The sequence below is a fragment of the Phoenix dactylifera genome, chromosome 12, assembly GCF_051530095.1.
Source record: "Phoenix dactylifera cultivar Ajwa chromosome 12, Ajwa_hap1_PhDact_Kaust_v1.1, whole genome shotgun sequence".
NCBI lineage: Eukaryota > Viridiplantae > Streptophyta > Magnoliopsida > Arecales > Arecaceae > Phoenix > Phoenix dactylifera.
The window spans coordinates 26,755,040-26,773,052 of NC_143201.1; the positions used below are offsets into that span (position 1 = coordinate 26,755,040).

Here is an 18,013-nt window from a genome sequence, read left to right on the forward strand (position 1 = left end):
ATTTTTGGCTGATCCCCATGCTCAAGCGAAAAATCGAAGGCTTGCTCCGATGCCTACCCTCTGGATCTCTCTTTGGTCATCCAATAACCACACTGCCGGACTTTCATCCTTTGCTGACTAAAATAGATCTCTATGATCTTACCTCGTTAAAGATATTGTAACCTTTTCATCTAGTTGTAAAGACAATGGTTTCTTACAAAAACAAAAAAGAAGTGGCTAATTTTCTCTCATGTGTCCAAAATATCACGGCTAGAGACCCCCATTTCCATTTTTCATAACGATAAACTTCAGAAAATCTCTTCCGCTGCTGGAAATTCTATCCAAATTAGAAGCCATCATGTATGCACCTGCTTGATAACCATAAGTCCTATTAACTGTGGTCCTTGAATTTTGGCTCTATTTCGGGCCTTATTTAGGCTTAGGCTTGGGCTTGGGTCGGGCCCGGGCTCAGGCCAATGATATCTTTGAGCCCAGCCCGAAAAATAAATAGGCTCGATATTTAAATCCAGTCTAAAGTTTTTCAGGCCTAGCTCGAGGCCATTTTCAGCCCTACATGCAATAGAAGTTCTTTGTAAGGTAGTAGTCAACTTTAGCGGTCAGACTATTGATTTTGTTGCTCTAGCATTGCTTTGTGCTGTGACCCGCTGCTTGTGCTGATTTGGTTGGCAGCTTATCCTTTGTAAGCTAGCCTATTTCTTGGGTGCCAAATGCAAGAGGATTTACATGCCGCGTGCTCTCAGCTATTCCCTGATTTGTGCTTTTGCTGTTTTGATTGTAACGGGCTGATGTCTTAATACTTCCCCCATGAATAGTTTTTTGAGAAAGACTTCAACCATGAATAGTTGAATAATAAAATTGTTACAAAAGTGATTTCATCATGGATGTTAATGGTTTGTATAGATGGGCAAAAAATAATGCATCCAATATGTCATATATTAATTTTGGAAGTTACGACTGCTTTATCGGTGCGATAAAATGATAAAACTGCTTTATTGTGACCTTAAAAATTATGAATCTAGAAAAGAAATAGTCCTCAAAAGAGAGCCTAGAAACTGCTTTATTTTTGTATATTATTATTTAAAGAGAATAATGTGGAAGTGAAAAAAAAAAATTTAGCCGAAAATAATGAATCATGTATCATTTACTTATATTGCAGAAGGAAGCCTAATTTTTAACTAATACATTTACTTATGAAGCAATATTATAAAATATTAAACTTTAATTAGAATCGAACCGGACATATCTGTGGCCCAAACGGATAATTCGGCCGGGCCCAGTCTGGTTCGAGTTGGGCTCGAGTTTGAATTATTCAATTTTTTTAAAAACTACTCCCAGCACAAAGCCCAAAAAAATTCGGGCAGGATTCAAGTAGGGGCATGACCTCGCCCAGACCAGCCCACTTCCATGGCTCCACCCAATCAGCACATTTGCCTCTGTTGCGATCAAAGACCGCAGGGCAAAAACTGAAGGTAAACAATAAAAATATTTAGCCAAATTGAGACAATAAAAATGTTTAGCCGAACTGTGATCAAAGAACTGCAAATCAAGAAAGGAGAATAAACAACAAAAAATGTTAAGCCAAAATTTTCAAAGATAAGGCAGTTTCAGTGGAAACCCTACAAAAAATTTAGGGCCTATATGGATGGTCTCGCTTTTGTTTTAACAAACCGACACAAAAAATTGGACCGGACCGAACAACCCATATATGGCTCGTTGAAAAAACCTTCAGACTTTAGAAGCCTCGGCCAATTCTGGGCCTGCCCAAATGAAGCCCATGGCCTGTAGGCCTAAATTTGGATACCCAGTATTAATTTCTCCCATTTGCTCGACTGAGAACAGTTGCACAGCCAATTATTTAGCTGCGATGCAAGCGTAAACTAGAAAGCAGTTGACCATTTTTTTCCCTTTTTTTAAATCACATCGATAATTTCTTTTGAGGACGCCATTTCTTTGCTAACTTGGAAGTAAAAGTTTCCGATTCATATACACCAGGTGGAGTCAGGGACCTATATTTTGGCGAACAAATATGAACTTATAACTATACCATCACCATCATTATCATTAAGGGCTTCCGGAACCCAGATTCTGCTGGAAATCACAAAGTTGTTGCAGAAGAGGTTTTCAGCCGAAACAGGTGTAGAATCATAGTTTCTGAACGTGCGCAATGGCAGGCAAAAACTTGTGCAAACTGCTAGAACAAGGCAACAATTGCGTGTGTGATCTATGAGATCATCAAATCACAAAAGAGGATGAAAACAAGTAATAAAATAAGCACATAAACTTTACATGGAAAACCTTCAAGACATAAATATCATGAGATGGCAAGAACGATCCACCAAGCAACAAGGGGTTATAAATCATCTCTCAGACCACCAATCCTGAACCGAGGATTACCACTGTGTATATAAACCGTATATGCATCCACACACACAATTATCAGGGAGGACTGCAAGAGAAAATATAGAGAGCTAAAAAAAATGGCACCGAGCAAGAGAATGCAAGGCTGCATGCCAAATACTGAGCCCGTTTCTTTCTCCTCATTTTAAGAAAGGAGAGAGGAGTAGGTCAAGAACCAAACCGGAATAGGGCCCGTATGGGGTTGGACCCTATCCCGGACAATATCACCCTAGTCTCATAACGAGGGCTCCCCGGTTTTACGCCATGCCCACGTCTGCCAAGCTCTGTTACCGACCAAACTTATGTTTTGGTAGCATGCGACTCATCACACCTGATGGATTCTTCTCTGCAGAAACCACTCTACGCTGCCTACTAGTCAACCAATGACTGCTTCGCCAGTGCTATAAGTCTGATGAAGGTTTCATCCCACCAGGGTTCATTTTGTCCTTATAGAGCTTTCCTTGCATTTTTTTTGTAGATAATGCAACATTTGCTTCCTTCTTGCCATTATAAAGAGTCTTTTTAGTAAGCTGCCAATACCTTTTACCAGAGTAGCTATTATAGCCATCTTCATCCAACTTGTCACTGCATTCAAATTCACCCAAAGATCAGCTACATGACTCACTTCCTTTGAAATATATTTTGTGCGTTTGGCTGTAAAGAACTTATGTAATCCCTAGGGCATCTGAACAAGACCTTCTTCAGCCTCTCTCTCTCTCTCTCTCTCTCTCTCTCTCTCTGGGCATCTGAACAAGACCTTCTCTAGCCTCTCTCTCTCTCTCTCTCTGGGTGTATTCTTTTCATAACTTCGTTTGAAAGAGGCATAGAAATGAAACATGATTAATTTTTTGCATAATATATTAATATACATAGTCTATGAAAATAGAAGAACATGCTTGTAAAATAGTTTCCCTACTGTTTACTATGTATTATGATTTGTACGAATTGTAAAAAATTATGGTGTTCCCTATTGCTTTATGCTTTTATTTCTAAACAATTTTTTTTTTCTAAATTATAGTTTGTTACTTGTTTCAGACATGCCACATTCTGCAAATCACAATGACCTACATCTAGCTGTCACTTCTACTGCCTATCTTATGACTTGCATCCTCCAGCTATGCTTGATCCTTCTACTTTCTTGGGTTCTTAGATAATTTTTTTGTTTGTATAGTACTAGATATGTATCTTATGGCCTGTAGATCTACCTTATATAAGGATGATACTTTTTTAAAAATTCTTCAACCAAACAGTACTCATAGCGATTCCTTATTCTCCTATCTTTTTTTTTTCGAATTTTTCTCCCCTCTTTCATCCTGGAATCGGCTATTTGGGTGGGTCGGACCAACTTTTAACCCTAGGCAACCTCGCCCATTAAGAGCCCTACTAACACGACCAACCCCCAATTTCCTATTCCTCTTTCAGATGATGCTCAACGTTAGTTTTACTTTACGGTATCCGGTTCCAACTAGCCTTTCTAAATGCTCCGAACCCGCACCCCTTAGATAAAAAAAGAAACGAACCCACCGAAAATCACAGAAAATAAGCATTGCATGACCAGATGAGGATCGACACAACTCCTTCCTTTTGCTATCTGGATCATCAGCTGATGCCCTTCGTGCTTTTAGAAGCACAAAACTCAACTGCCCGTGCAAGCGTTCAATTTCGGATGCTGTCGCGCAGCAATCCTTCCTCGCCACCAAACACCAGACCAGGGAAGACCTAAAAAGAAATAAATAAATCGACCACCCGCATAGACCAAATGAGTAAAGAGCCAGGCCAATCCAACCAGCATGAAGCACACCTCAGATCAGGAGAAGGGAAAGCGGTTGCAGCGCTGCGAGAGGTACACCTGGCAATCATCCTTGGGTACTATGGTGGGAGCGTAGGAGATGTCATCGCAGCCGTCCGTCCTGGGGCGCTTGAAGTCGATCAGCGATAGTGTTGGGCATCGGGCCGTGCCGGGCCGGCCCGGCTCAGGCCCACCGGGCCCAAGGTCTAAACGGGCCGTGCCGGCACGGCCCGTCGCGGGCGCAAAAAGAAGCCCGGCCCGGCCCCCGGCCCGTCTATTGGCGGGCCGGGCCGGGCACGGCACGCCACGGGCCGTGCCAGGCACGGCCCGTAACGGGTGCAAACGGGCCGTGCCAGGCACGGCCCGCAACGGTGAGGGGTGAGGAAAATAGCCGTTTCCAACGGCTATTTTGGGAAAAAGTCGGTTTTACCCCTCCCAACAGTCCAATAACGGCTGAATTGAGGGGTATTTTGGAAAAAAATTTTGGCCTTCTATAAATAGCCCTTTCCTCCCTCATTCTCACCACACCAAACCAACTATTCTCTCCTTCTCTAATACTATTATTTCTCTCTTCTAAAGTGCTCTTCTAGCAATTTAATTTTTAGTTTGCATTTAGCAAGTGTTCAAGTGCTACACAAGAGGAGGTTCCTGTTGAGAAGAGAAGGTCACTCCTGTTGAGAGCACAAGAGGAAGCTCAGAATCTCGGCTCTGCGGCTCTGCCTCTGCCCTCCGACCCTCTACTCAATTCCTCCAATCCTCCTTGTGGTTAGTTTTTATTTTTTTAATTCATCAATTTAGATATGTCATCTTTTGAGGAAAGTCAGTTTGGCATTCTTCCTGTTTCTGAGGGAGAAGAAACTAATCCCCAACCCCATGTTCCTAGTTCCTCTAGAACTAGTGAACCGAGTGAAGATCAAACCTCTTCTCGTAAGAGGACTAGTGCTGTATGGATTGAATTTGATAGAGTTATGGTTGATGGAGTCTGGAAAGCTAAATGTAAAAAATGTGCCAAACTTTATAGTTGTAGTAGTAGTGGGGGAACAGGGCATTTAAAAAGACATCAAGAGAGTCATAGGATGCATGATTCCCATGCTCAAACTCAAAGTACCCTTAATATACAAGGAGGATTACTTGTAGGTAATTTTGCATATAATCATGAAAATCAAAGAAAAGCACTTGTAAAATGGATAGTTAAGGATGAATTACCTTTTAGTTTATGTGAATCTTTTAATTTTGAAGAATATGTTCAATTAAACCTACAACCTGCTTACAAAAGAACTAGTAGGCGTACATTTAGAAGAGTAGCTATGACTAACTTTTTAGCAATGAAACAAAGTTTAATTGAATCACTTTCTACTTTAAATGTAAAAATTTCATTAACTTCTGATATTTGGTCAGCATCTGTAGGTAGTAATTGTTTTATTGCCATTACTGCTCATTATATTGATAATGATTGGCAATTAAATAAACGTATTCTTGCTTTTCGTGCTTTTGATTTTCCACATTCTGGGCAACAAATTTCAAATATCATTTATCAAACTGCATGTTCATATAATATTAATGATAAAATTATGTCTATTACTTTTGATAATGCATCTAATAATAATTCTGCTGTTGCATTATTAAAAGACTCATTGCATCCCATGTTAGATGGAAATTTATTGCATATTAGATGTGCATGTCATATCTTAAATCTTTCTGTTCAAGCTGGCATGGGTATGATTCAAGATGTGATTGGTAAAATTAGAAATGCAGTTTCTTTTATTCATGCTTCAAGATCAAGACTTCAAGAATTTAAGGAACTATGTATAAATCATGGTAAACGTTTTAAAAAATTTAAACTTGATGTAATTACTCGTTGGAACTCAACATATAGCATGATACATGATGCATACCCATATAGAAACTTATTAAGTGCATATATTAATGATCGTGGATTAGGCTTTACATTGACTGAAACTGATTGGAATAAAGGAAAAATTTTGGAAGATTTTTTGCTTAGTTTTTATAATGCTACCAATGTTCTTTCTGGTATTTATTATCCAACTTCATGTTCATTTTTACAACAAGCATATATAATTAGTCAAAAATTTGCAGAACATAGATATGATGATGTTTTAATGCCTATTATTGACCTAATGGAATCTAAATGGAATGAGTATTGAGACAATATATGTCCTATGCATAACTTAGCTGCTGTATTTGATCCTAGAGTTAAATTAAATGGCGTGCTAATTTTACTTGATGCATACTGTGAAAATATGATTAAAGATCCTGAACCTGCTAAAAATGAGGTAAAACAACTTTTTTATGATATTTATGCTATATATGATAAAAAAATTCGTGGATCTAGAACACAAATACAAACCTCTATTCCTTCTTCTAGTAGTTCTCGTTCGTCATCTATTTTTTCATTCATTGCACAGAGAAGACACACACATGCTTCAAGTTTATCTTCATCTTCTTCATCTTTAAGTAGTGAACTAGAATTTTATTTACGAAATGATCTTCAGTCTGCATATGATGAAAATCAAATAGAGAATCTAGATGTATTATCTTGGTGGAAGAGTGTTAGAAATCAATATCCTGTTATGTCTGCAATTGCACGCGATATTTTAGCTGTGCCGATGTCCACAGTAGCATCGGAATCCGCTTTTAGTGCAGGTCGGCGTGTTCTTGACGAAAAGAGAAGTAGGATGACGGGCGAAACGGTGGAGATGCTTCTCTGCTTCAAAGATTGGTTGGATGCTGAGGCAAGACTTCAAGATAAAGGTGGACATAATACAACATCCTCTGATGATGATGATACAAACACTACTGAAGACTGAAGAGTGAATACTGAATCACTGAATCACTGATGATTAGTAAGATTTCTTAATTTTTTATAATTGTACATTTTTATTGTATTCTGGAGGTCAGACCAAGGTCCAAACCTCGGCCCTTTAGCCCCTTTCTTATTGTATTCTGGAGGTCAGACCAAGGTCCAAACCTCCCTTCATGTACCATTTTGATTTAAATTAATAAACTGGTAGGGGTCTATGCCAAACCCCCCACCATTAAGGTGGCTTTATATTCATAAATCCTTAGTTTTCAATATTTATTAATTTATTAAAAAAATTTATGAAGCATTAATTTTTATCGGACCGGGCCGGGCCCAGGCCGTGCCGGGCGGGCCCAGGCCGTGCCGGGCTGGGCCCGCGGGCCGTGCTTGGGTCGGCCCGCGGGCCAGTAACCTGTGACCCGGCACGGCCTGGCACTGTAACTATCGGGCCGTGCCAGGCACGGCCCTCTTCGTGCCGGGCCGTGGGCGGCCCGGCCCAGTGCCCAACTCTAATCAGCTAGACGAACATTCCGATGAAGAGAAGGAGGTGGTTGATGGCGTAGCGTTGGCCCACGCACTGGTGGGGCCCTGCCCCGAAGGCCAAAAAGTTGCGCTTGTAGACCCGGTCCTCTTGCCGCTCCTCCGAGAACCGGTCCGGATCGAAGCGGTCCGGCTCAATGAACCCCTGGAACGACGACTCGTAGGCCGAGGGGAACACAATCGTCCCCTTGGGGATCCTGTACCACTCCGTTAGGGGGAACGCCTCCCCGGCGATGTGCGGCACCATCGTCGCAGGAGGCCGGAGCCGCACCACCTCCCGCGCCACCGCTTCCGTGTACCGCATCCCTCGGAGCTGCTCGGCACCGATGGGCTCCCCGGACTCCGGCGACCACAGCGCCGCCACCTCCACCCGGACCTTGTCGAGCACCTCCGGATGGGACTCCAGCAGCGCCACCGCCCACAGCAGTGACGAGGTCGAAGCGTCCTGGGCGGCGAAGAGGAAGTCGAACAGGTGGCCGCCGATCTCGAGGTCGCCGGTCTCCGGCGGCGGGGGGACGCCGCAGTCCTCCGCCTTAGCGATCTCTCGGAGGATGTCCTGCATCCAGAAGTCGACGAGGCAGGAGGGCTCCTCGCCGGCGCGCATCCGGTCCGTGCTCTGGGAGACGCAGCCGGAGAGGGTCTGGATGAGGCGGGCGACGGCGAGGCGCGCGCGCCGGAAGGCGAAGCCGGGGAGGTCGAAGGGGATGGCCATGAGGCCGACATTGAAGAGATTGTAGTCGCGGTTGAACTGGTCGCGGGCGGCGGGGGGGAGGTACGGGCCCGCGAAGACGGTCTGGGAGGTCTCGAGGTTGAGATCGCGGCAGAGGAGGCGGAGGCGGAAGGGCTTGAAGGGGAAGGAGAGGGCGAGCCAGCGGCGGAGGTGGGAGAGGATGACGCGCTGCTGGATGGCGAGATAGGTGGAAAGGGCGCGGGGGGTGAAGTTAGGGGCGATGCGGCGGCGGAGGTCCTTGTGCTGCTGGGCGAACATGTAGATGAGGTTGTGCTCGCCGAAGAGCTTCTTGCCGAAGGGATGGCCGATCAGGTGGAAGGCGTCGAGCCGGACGTTGGCGAAGATCTTGTGGGAGAGCTCCGTGGATCGGACGAAGAGGATGAAGCGGCCGACGAGGTAGTCGGCGGAGAAGCCGAGGCCAGAGGACTTGGCAAGGGCGGCCTGCCGCTCCCAGAACCTGGTGGGGTTGAGGATCATAGGCACCGCGCTGCCGAGGAAGGGGACGATAAAGTGTGGACCGGGGAGGGGCCCTTTTTTCCGGAGGTAGGAGAGCTGCCCCAAAAGAACCAAGAGGACAAGGAAGCAGAGGAGGTAGGGGCCTGAGGCCGCCAGGGCTCGCCGGATGGTATCAACATCCACCTGAATTGCGTCCATCGCCTCCTACTTCTCTCCCCCCGATTTCCTGAAGTGAATTATACTGCTGTTGCTGGATCGGGCTTGTCGGGTCCTGCTATGACTCACCGCTGACACTCTCTCTCTCTCGGTTTCCTCGCGGCGTTTCTATTGGTTTCGCTTCTGCTTCGCCACCCCCCCCCCCCCCCCCCCCCCCCCCTTGGGAAAAGGGGAGGAAAGGGGAGGTGGCGTTGGGAGTGGCTTTTTGGTATCTCCGCGCGCTTTTCTACCGTCCCGATTCTGGAAGGGGACTGCTGTGGCTTCCTTGCGCCTTCGCGCCCACCGTTGGATCACCCACTGCACCGCTGTCAAACCGCTCCGAACTCCGTCATGCATCCACCTCCACGAATCTCAAAGCGAGCAGATGATCCAACGGTAGAGTCGTGCGAAGGAAGGTGAATCTTCTTCCACGCGAAGGGTACAACCGCGATCCTTTTAGAAGGTGAGTCTGCGCGAGTATCACGGCTTCCTAATTTAATGATTATCGCTATAATTACTTTAGAGATCATTGGATATGCTATATTTGGTATGTCTTCTTGCCATAATTAACTGGATAATATTTCATTAATTAGAGGATCATATTTTGTTCTTGGCACTTTTCTTCATCAGCAGTTTCTTATGAAAGAGAATGTCTCTATAAATATTCATTGTAACCACTTGGGAGAGAGAGCTCAGCATTAATAATTTTTTTAGAGATTTTCTTCAATTTAGCAAACTTGTCTAAGTGCTTCTAGCCCAACGCATTTTCATTCTGCGTCAATTGATATTAGAGCTTGTCCACGGTATGATATGGTGAGGCTCTTTGAGCAATGTTGAAGGCTCAATACTAAATGATTGATTGGGGGCTTGAAGGGATTTGCGAGGGCTTAATGCCGATAAACATTGTGAAGAAGGTGGGAACAACTATGCCGGAGATCTCACTCGCGACCAGCCTATAGATCATCGCAGTCCTACAAATCAACATAGGTAGCCAGCCTATGTTGATGATTCAAACGATGAAGATGGAGGGAATGCAGCATATCCAAAGGAAGCAAGATTTGTTCAGGAGATCAAAAACTATTGTCTTAAGATTGATATGGAGGCCATTTTAGACTGGATCCATGATGCTGAAAAGTTCTTCAAAGTAATGGATATGCTAGATAAGAAAAGAGCCAAGCTTGTCTAAAGGTGGAGGGTCGGTTTGGTAGAATTGCACATAAAGCAGCTATCAGAGAGAAGAAAAGATGCTTGTGACAATTTGGTTCAAGATAAAGAAATTATTAAAGAGATTCTTGCTTTCTGACTATAAACAATATTTATTTAAAAGATATTAAACTTGTATACAAGGTACCAGAGCTGTTGCAGAATATGCCGAAAAATTGTTTTTGGCTTATATATATATATATATATATATATATATATATATATATATATATATATATATATATATATATATATATATATGAGAAAGTATTTTGTGATGTATATATATATTAGTTTGTATTGCTCTATTCAGGGATATAGACAAGCCAAATGAAGTGCTAGTGTCCAGGCTTGAACTGTTTTATGAAATGGGTATTCAAGTTGTGTTGAGTGTGATAATAAATATTCAAGCTTGACATGTGTGCTGATTGGAAGAGCTTGTTATCGATTGAGTCCAAGCCTATTTATTTTTGCAAGTCCAAAACATTTGAATTCAACTCATTTGTGTATGCAGATTTAAATGAAGTTTGAGCTTGGCCATTTTCCCGATCAAACGGGTTTGTCAAAATTTGTTATTAAGTTTTGCGCTATTTAGATAGTGCTTTTGTGTCATTTAAATTTGCAATGCTGGGAAGCTACAACTAGTTTGCCCAAGGAGCAAGATGACGCGATACTAATTGATACTTGCTAAAATCTAATATAATCTCATAACACCTTTACTTCACCTGATGTTATTTGTGGTTATCAATATTTTTGGCATCAACAATAACACGGTTAAAATGTAAAAAGAGCTATAAGGTGAAGCTTTGTTTGACATATCTTGGCTTATCTTGCTCTATCGATTTCTTATATTTGAAAAATAAGTTTTACTTTCCAAGCTGGTCCAACAAGAAATTTTATTTTATTCCGACATTGGCAAAATTCATATGTAGATTTTCTATGGAAACAAGATAAGTAGAGAGAAAGAAAATTAGATTTTTTATGAAAATAAACTTTTTATATTTCATGAAAAAAAAATTATATGAAATTTAATATATATATTTTAGATAGAATGAAGTAAGATCTTTTCTTTTATTAAGAATATAATAAATATTTTATATAATTTTTGAAAAAATGTAGATGCTTAAAGAAATATAAGCTATTTTTGGATGTACCGGCTTTTGATGATCAACTAAATATAAAAAAATTATTTTTTTAGCTATCGTGTTCAAGCATCAGTTTTTTAGAAAAAATATTAGAGTGAAAAGAAAAATCTTTCGACAGTCCTAAAGCAACAATCTTTTTTTTTTTTGGCTAGAACGAACGTATTATACATAACGGATACAGATATAATAAAAAAATCAGAAAATAACAAGTTCCGGAGTGCACAGATAGGTCTCTCTCCTCCACCACAAAGTATTCTCGAAGTGGTTGACCGCATATAAAACTACTCAATCTGCCGTTCGTTAACTTTTCTATCTATCTATCTATATATATATATATATATATATATATATATATATATATATATATATATATATATATATATATATATATATATATATATATATATATATATATATATATGTTTTGCCAGCAAAGCCATTCCACCGTGGGCCATAGTTTTGAGGGATGGTTGCCTACCCCACCGACGCACTGCATTGCTGGATCCAGCCAATGAAGCAGCAGCCCTCTTTGAAGCCACTAATTAAGAGCCTTCTTTTCCATTCCCTCCTTCCACACGTTTAACAAGCACAGATTCGAAATGCGTGGAATTTAGCCCACCTCAACCGGCGGGCACGCGTGATGCCATGCCTAAGTTAATACAACTCCCGAGGTTGCACGTAGCACTGCAAGCGCGCTCTTTTTTTCTCAGTTTTCTACAGGGAAGTTGGATTAGGAAATCAGAATTCTACTGTTTTCGAGCAGCGAATACCACTCTCAAACCGGCCCAACACACAAATATTCCCACTCGGCGGACGTATTTTACGGTTACCATCGTCCGGACCATTTGGCGAAGATAGTTCGGACTCCGCACCGAAGTTTCCCCAAAAAAATCATCTTGCTACCGACTCCAACCGCTCCTGCTGCTGCGCCTCTCGTTCAAAGGACCGCCGCTTTCTGTGACACAAGTGCGTCGGATTGTCTGTCCTTGCTGGGATGAGAAAATGCTCTGCGTTTCCCTGCTGCACGAGCGCTGCTCGATGAAATGCACAGCCCAAAATTGATTTCCTGGACGAGCACCATAGCCTCGCTCATCCGAAGCGGACATGCTGAGCTCGGCTTGCGAGAGTTTTTCCTCATGTGGAATTCAGGCCTGAGACCAAATGAGTTCGGCTTCTCACTGGCTCTCAAGGCATCCCGCGTCGCTGGCGAACTCACCATCGGAAAGCTCCTTCATGGCTGCACCATTAAATCTGGCTTTGCATGCGATGCCTTCTGTAGCACGTCGGTTCTTGACATGTACGTCAAGTGTGGCGACGTGAAAGATGCTCGCAGTTTCTTTGAGGAAGTCCCATCCAGATGCGAAGCTCTGTGGAATACAATGATTGATGGGTGCGCCCGGATCTCAGACGCGAAGGAGGCTGTTGAATTGTTCCATCAGATGCTGGTCTATTCCACCATACCAAATGGTTATACTTACACCATTCTTATTAAGTTATGGGCAGGCACTGGTGATGTCGACATGTTAAGGTTCTTCCATGGAAGGACCATCAAGGCTGGTTTTGATGAGTATAATTTTGTGGGTGGTGCTCTTGTTGACTCCTATGCTAAATGGGGAGAACTAACTGACGCCTGCAGAGCATTCTGGAGCCTAGAAGAACGTGATCATGTTGTGTGGAGTGCACTGTTAGCTGGCCTTTACCACAATGGTGACACCAAACAGGGCCTCGATTTGTATCTTAAATTTGTCTCAGAAGGTCATAGGCTCGACCCGTTTATGTTTGCTAATGTATTTAGTCTGTGCTCTGATTTCGAGACTCCATTACTTGGTTTGCAGGTGCATGCTTGCTTAGCAAAGTCTGGATTTGTGGTGGACTCATTCATAGGAACTGCTCTCATTGACATGTATTTTACCTTCGGAATGGTCACCGATGCACGCAGAACTTTCCTTGACACCATAGACAAGAATGAGATGATATTCGGTGCAATGATTCATGGTTACATGTGCAACTCAGACCACAGAAGTGCTGTAGAATTGATATCTCAATTGAGGAAGCTAAAACTAGTGCCAGATTATTACACATTACACTGCATGCTTAGAGCTTATTCTAGTCCAGAAATGTTGGAGGAAGGCAGGGCTATTCATGGTCAAGTAATAAAATCCATAGCAGAGTCCGATCTATTTACTGGGAATACTCTTATCGAGACGTATTCTAAATGCAGAGCCGTTGATGAAGCCGTTAAGGTTTTCATGGTAATGAATATGCGCAATGAGTTCTCATGGACCGCCCTGATAACTGGATTCATTGAATCGGAGAGGTGTGAGGAAGCCTTGGTAATGTTTCACAAGCTGCACTCTTTAGGGTCCATCCAACCAAGCCAGTATACTCTTGTTGCAGTTCTCCGGGCAACTTCAAAACTTCCAGAGTTTTGCAGAGGCAATCTGGTTCATGGCTACATTATAAAACTGGGATTCTATTCTCATGCTTACATTGAAGCTGCACTAATAAGCATGTATGCAAAGTGTGGTTGCATCGATGAAGCATACCAAGTATTTTCAAGCATGTCACAGAGGGATCCTGTGTCATGGAGCACCATGATGGCAGCTTATGTCCAACATGGGCGTAGCGAAAAAGCGCTGAAGCTCTTCTTGGAACATCGAGATGGGCTTATCACTGTCGATGAGTTCATCTTGTCCAGCTGCCTCTCAGCTTGTTCTAGCTTGACAGCAGTGGAGATGGGCAGATGTCTCCATGTCGTTACTATCAAAACTGGATTGGAGTCCAATTTGCATGTTGTGGGTGCCATGGTTGACATGTATTGCACGTGTGGATTCATCGGTGATGGACAGAAGTTCTTTGATAAGATGAGGGAACACAACGTAAAATCTTATACAGCACTAATTTCTGGTTATGCTCATCATGGTCTTGGTCAAGAAGCCCTTCATTTGTTCCATGAGATGCTGAGTGCTGGAGTGGAACCTGATGGTGCTACATACGTTGGAGTTCTTTCAGCATGCAGCCACTTTGGATTGGTTAAGGAAGGATGGCATTATTTTGAGTCTATGTGGAAGGATCATAGGTTGGAGAGAACAATAAACCACTATGCATGCATGGTTGATCTCCTTGGTAGAGCAGGAAGTGTGAAGGAAGCTGAGGAGTTGCTAAAAATGGCACCATTTAAATCAAAGACCTTGTTGTGGAGAACGCTGCTCGGTGCATGCAGCAAGCATGGAAATATTGAGGCTGGGAACAGGATTGCTGAAAAGCTCATTGAATTAGAACCAGATGAACCTTCAACTTATGTATTGTTATCAAATATTTTTGCATCAGCCTCCATGTGGGATCGTTCTTTTGAGCTGAAAAACAAAATTAAAGAGGGAGGCATGAAAAAATCACCCGGACATAGTTGGATAGAAGTGGCAAAATGATTACATAGTCAATATTACCACCATGTAGCCTTGTTTACAATTCATTTCGATAATAATTATTGGCCTTATTCAATTTTCTGGGTGTACTTTTAAGCCTTAATGCTTGATTGCTAATTTTTTTCGTTGAAAAATATTTCTCTATCGCTCCTTGTTTCTATTATAAGCTTTCCAATCCCTCCCTGTTACCAGGATTATTCATTGATGGTTGCCTCTCTTCTAGTATATATTTTACAAATTTATGCTTTTCAACTAACCTAAAACTTCTATTATATAAATTTTTTCTCTGTTAAAAGATCTCAAATTATTCTTAATTTCTACACGGCCAGAAGATTCTTCAAATTATCATTGGGTAATTGGGTTAATCAAAATTCATCAATTATTCATGAATTATTTGGCATGGATTCAGAAAATACTTGAGAATTGCATAGTACTGATGCTATTTGTTACTGATGGTATTGGTGTTGTTGCTATGTTTTAGTTGATTTTACATGAACAAATATATATAAACATATTGATTATCATATGTTCTTTATTTTGCCTTCGTTTCTTTTCTACATTTTAGTTATCCAAATACCTTCCAAACTTCTGGCATCCATATCATTCCTGAATTTTTGATCTCATCTATGTCTGAATTCTTTTACCGAACTTTTGACAATACCTACGTATATTTTAATCACGCTAGTGGGTATTTGTGATTTCTATCATTGTAAAAATGCTATTTAATAATGTCTTCATCAAGTGAACTACGGCTTGCCCTCATAGTTACACCTCTCACCCTGGCAATTCATTACCTGATTTCATTCGATTCCAAGCACTTATATTCAATGGCTCATTAGGTTGGATTCAATACATCCAAGAATTCTTTAGTGATTTCAAGAATGAGGACTAGTGATGCATAAAACCGTTTTAGCAGGCATATGAGCAGAATTTTTGTTGGTTCCAAATCTATGGTTAACCTTGACATACTAAGATTCACGGAGAAGGCTTGAGGGATGAGATCCTTCCACTAAAAGATGCTTGCAAATAGTAGTGGCATCATCCTCCAAATAAGCATTTGAGGCACCAATTTCGTCTAATAGCAGAAGTCCTTAAATTCTTTTGCTCCTGCTTTCTCTGTTGAACATGGTGAGATCAATATTGCTGTACTAAATATATGATGTCCTCTATAATCTCTGTAATCACTCCAGTGCCCGATCTAGATGATGATGTTGCACCATCTAAATTGCATTTAAAATAACCAATCTCAGGTGCTTCCGGTCCATTACTTTCATTCTAAACAAATGCAAATACTAACTCTTGAGGGATGTTAGAAGTAAAACTTTTGGTCCTCTCACTTGGATAAATGTTAACCCCTGCAAAAATACTTGTAGTATGTTGAACTTGATTTTATACTACTTTGTTTATAGTTTTCCACAATATTCATCTAGATCCATTTATGTAGCCGAAGTTATCTAAATATGGATACAAATTTCAATATACAAGCAATATCCATATCCATATCCCAATGAATAAACAACTATCTAATCCATATCTGAATATTTGTGACAATATTAACAGACCTTTAACTTAGTATGTATTTGGAATTGCTTTTATTTTTTATTTTATTTTAAAAATAAAATCATAAAAATCAAGATAAAAAAAATGTTTGATATTATTGGTTTTATTTTTTGTTCTCAATTATTTTTATCATTTCTAAAAACATAAAAGTAAGAAATCTTTATTTTTATTATTTTCAAAAATAAAAAAATTTATTCTCTTACCATTACCTCCATCGTCACCATCATTACTGCAACTGTTATCGCTATTATCTCTACCACTATCATTACCACCACCTCTTTCACCATTGTCATCTCTACTATATAATTACCACCACTACCGCCGTCGTCTCCAACACCACAATTGTGGCCATCACTATCGCTGCCATCATCTCCACCCTTACCATTGCAAGCAACCATTGCTTTATTGTTTCCACCACCATTATCACCGCCACTATTACTATTATCTCCACCACTATCATCATCGTCACCGCCATCACCACTACCACTTCCACCTCCAACACCACCCTAACCATTTTTGCCACACTACCACATTGTTCGATGCCTCCACCACTAGTCCCATGTCTCCCATTATTGCCACTATAGCCTCTACTATCTTGACCGCCACTATCACCACCTTGGCTACCATCATCATTATATTTTTATTTCTAAAAATAATTAACTATGCCAAACATATTTATATTTTTAAAATTTTAAAAAATATTTTTATTCTTAAAGATAAGAAAAATAAATTTGATGCCTAACAAAACCATAATTTACCTTCCATACATTTGATTTGATGATTCATAAAATTTAACTATTTGGTTTATGTCCTTACTTATATCCATACCATTAATATATGATTTTTATCTATTTATAATAAATATAAATATATCTTTCAGCATCCCATTAATATCCATATCTCTATCTATATTCATCAACCTAAAATAGATATGAATATTCTTATACTTGATATCTGACCTGTATCCCCGGTCCATTTTCAACCCTATTGTTTGTCCAAGACTTCTAAAATCGAGTGTCCACTTTTTAAAGCCTTTAGGTTGAGAATAGACCCGGACTTCCATATCCATCATGCAAATTGACAATAAAAAATAAATGATCAAATGCCTTCTCCATTTGATTGCGGAGGGGTCACGCAATGTCTAAATATAAGAGAATTTTGTTCAAATCTAATCAAATGGGGAACAATTTGGCCCAATTTAGCCCACAATTCCCTGGCTGCGATTTCTTTCACTGCTAATCAGGATTTGAAGATTCGCATGACACAACGTGTAATAGTTAATATTGCAAATAGGTCGGATTAACCCGTGACCTAATTCAATCCGATCTACATAGGCCTCGATCTACTTAGGCCCCAACCGACTCGTGTTAAAGGACCTGTGAGACCGGGTCAGACTCATTTCATTTTTTGGGTCAGGTCTGCATTTAACATAAGCAGCCACTCAAAAAAGCAAATCACGACCTATGATAATTGCATATTCACGAGTATCGTAATGATATTATATGTTGGACATCAATATAAGTAACAGTTTAATACTCCCAGGTTACAGCTGCTATGCCCATGGATAAAATTCTCTTTCAACAAAATAAGGGAAATTCTTCTGAGGCACTAAAAGTCTAAAACTGCAATTTCCTATGCCTTTATGCGCACCCCCCTTATGTATAGGCATGACATCATGTACGTATGCAAGAGAATTTTACATGGTAATAACGATGATGACAAATCCAGCCTCTGCACTGAAATTTCTGTACA

General features: G+C 41.1%; 2 protein-coding genes across 3 annotated transcripts; one reads left to right on the forward strand and one right to left on the reverse strand.

Moving 5' to 3' along the window:
* Nucleotides 1-1,688: 1,688 nt before the first annotated feature.
* LOC103702545 (cytochrome P450 710A11-like) lies at nt 1,689-9,536 on the reverse strand. The gene is made up of 2 exons (XM_039130328.3): nt 7,531-9,536; nt 1,689-4,336 (listed from the first exon to the last, which is right to left on the reverse strand). Exons 1-2 carry the CDS (start codon nt 8,929-8,931, stop codon nt 4,205-4,207), a joined length of 1,533 nt encoding a protein of 510 aa, XP_038986256.2. The 5' UTR covers nt 8,932-9,536; the 3' UTR covers nt 1,689-4,204.
* Nucleotides 9,537-11,849: 2,313 nt separating this feature from the next.
* Nucleotides 11,850-14,777, forward strand: LOC103701242 (pentatricopeptide repeat-containing protein At2g33680-like). Of its 2 annotated transcripts, XM_039130329.3 has the most exons (2): nt 11,850-13,031; nt 13,112-14,777. In XM_039130329.3, exons 1-2 carry the CDS (start codon nt 12,981-12,983, stop codon nt 14,702-14,704), a joined length of 1,644 nt encoding a protein of 547 aa, XP_038986257.2. In that variant the 5' UTR covers nt 11,850-12,980; the 3' UTR covers nt 14,705-14,777. The 2 variants fall into 2 exon arrangements, with proteins under 2 accessions (XP_038986257.2, XP_088565566.2); XM_088709440.2 differs by having other exon boundaries at nt 11,854-14,777.
* The last annotated feature ends 3,236 nt before the right edge of the window (nt 14,778-18,013 follow it).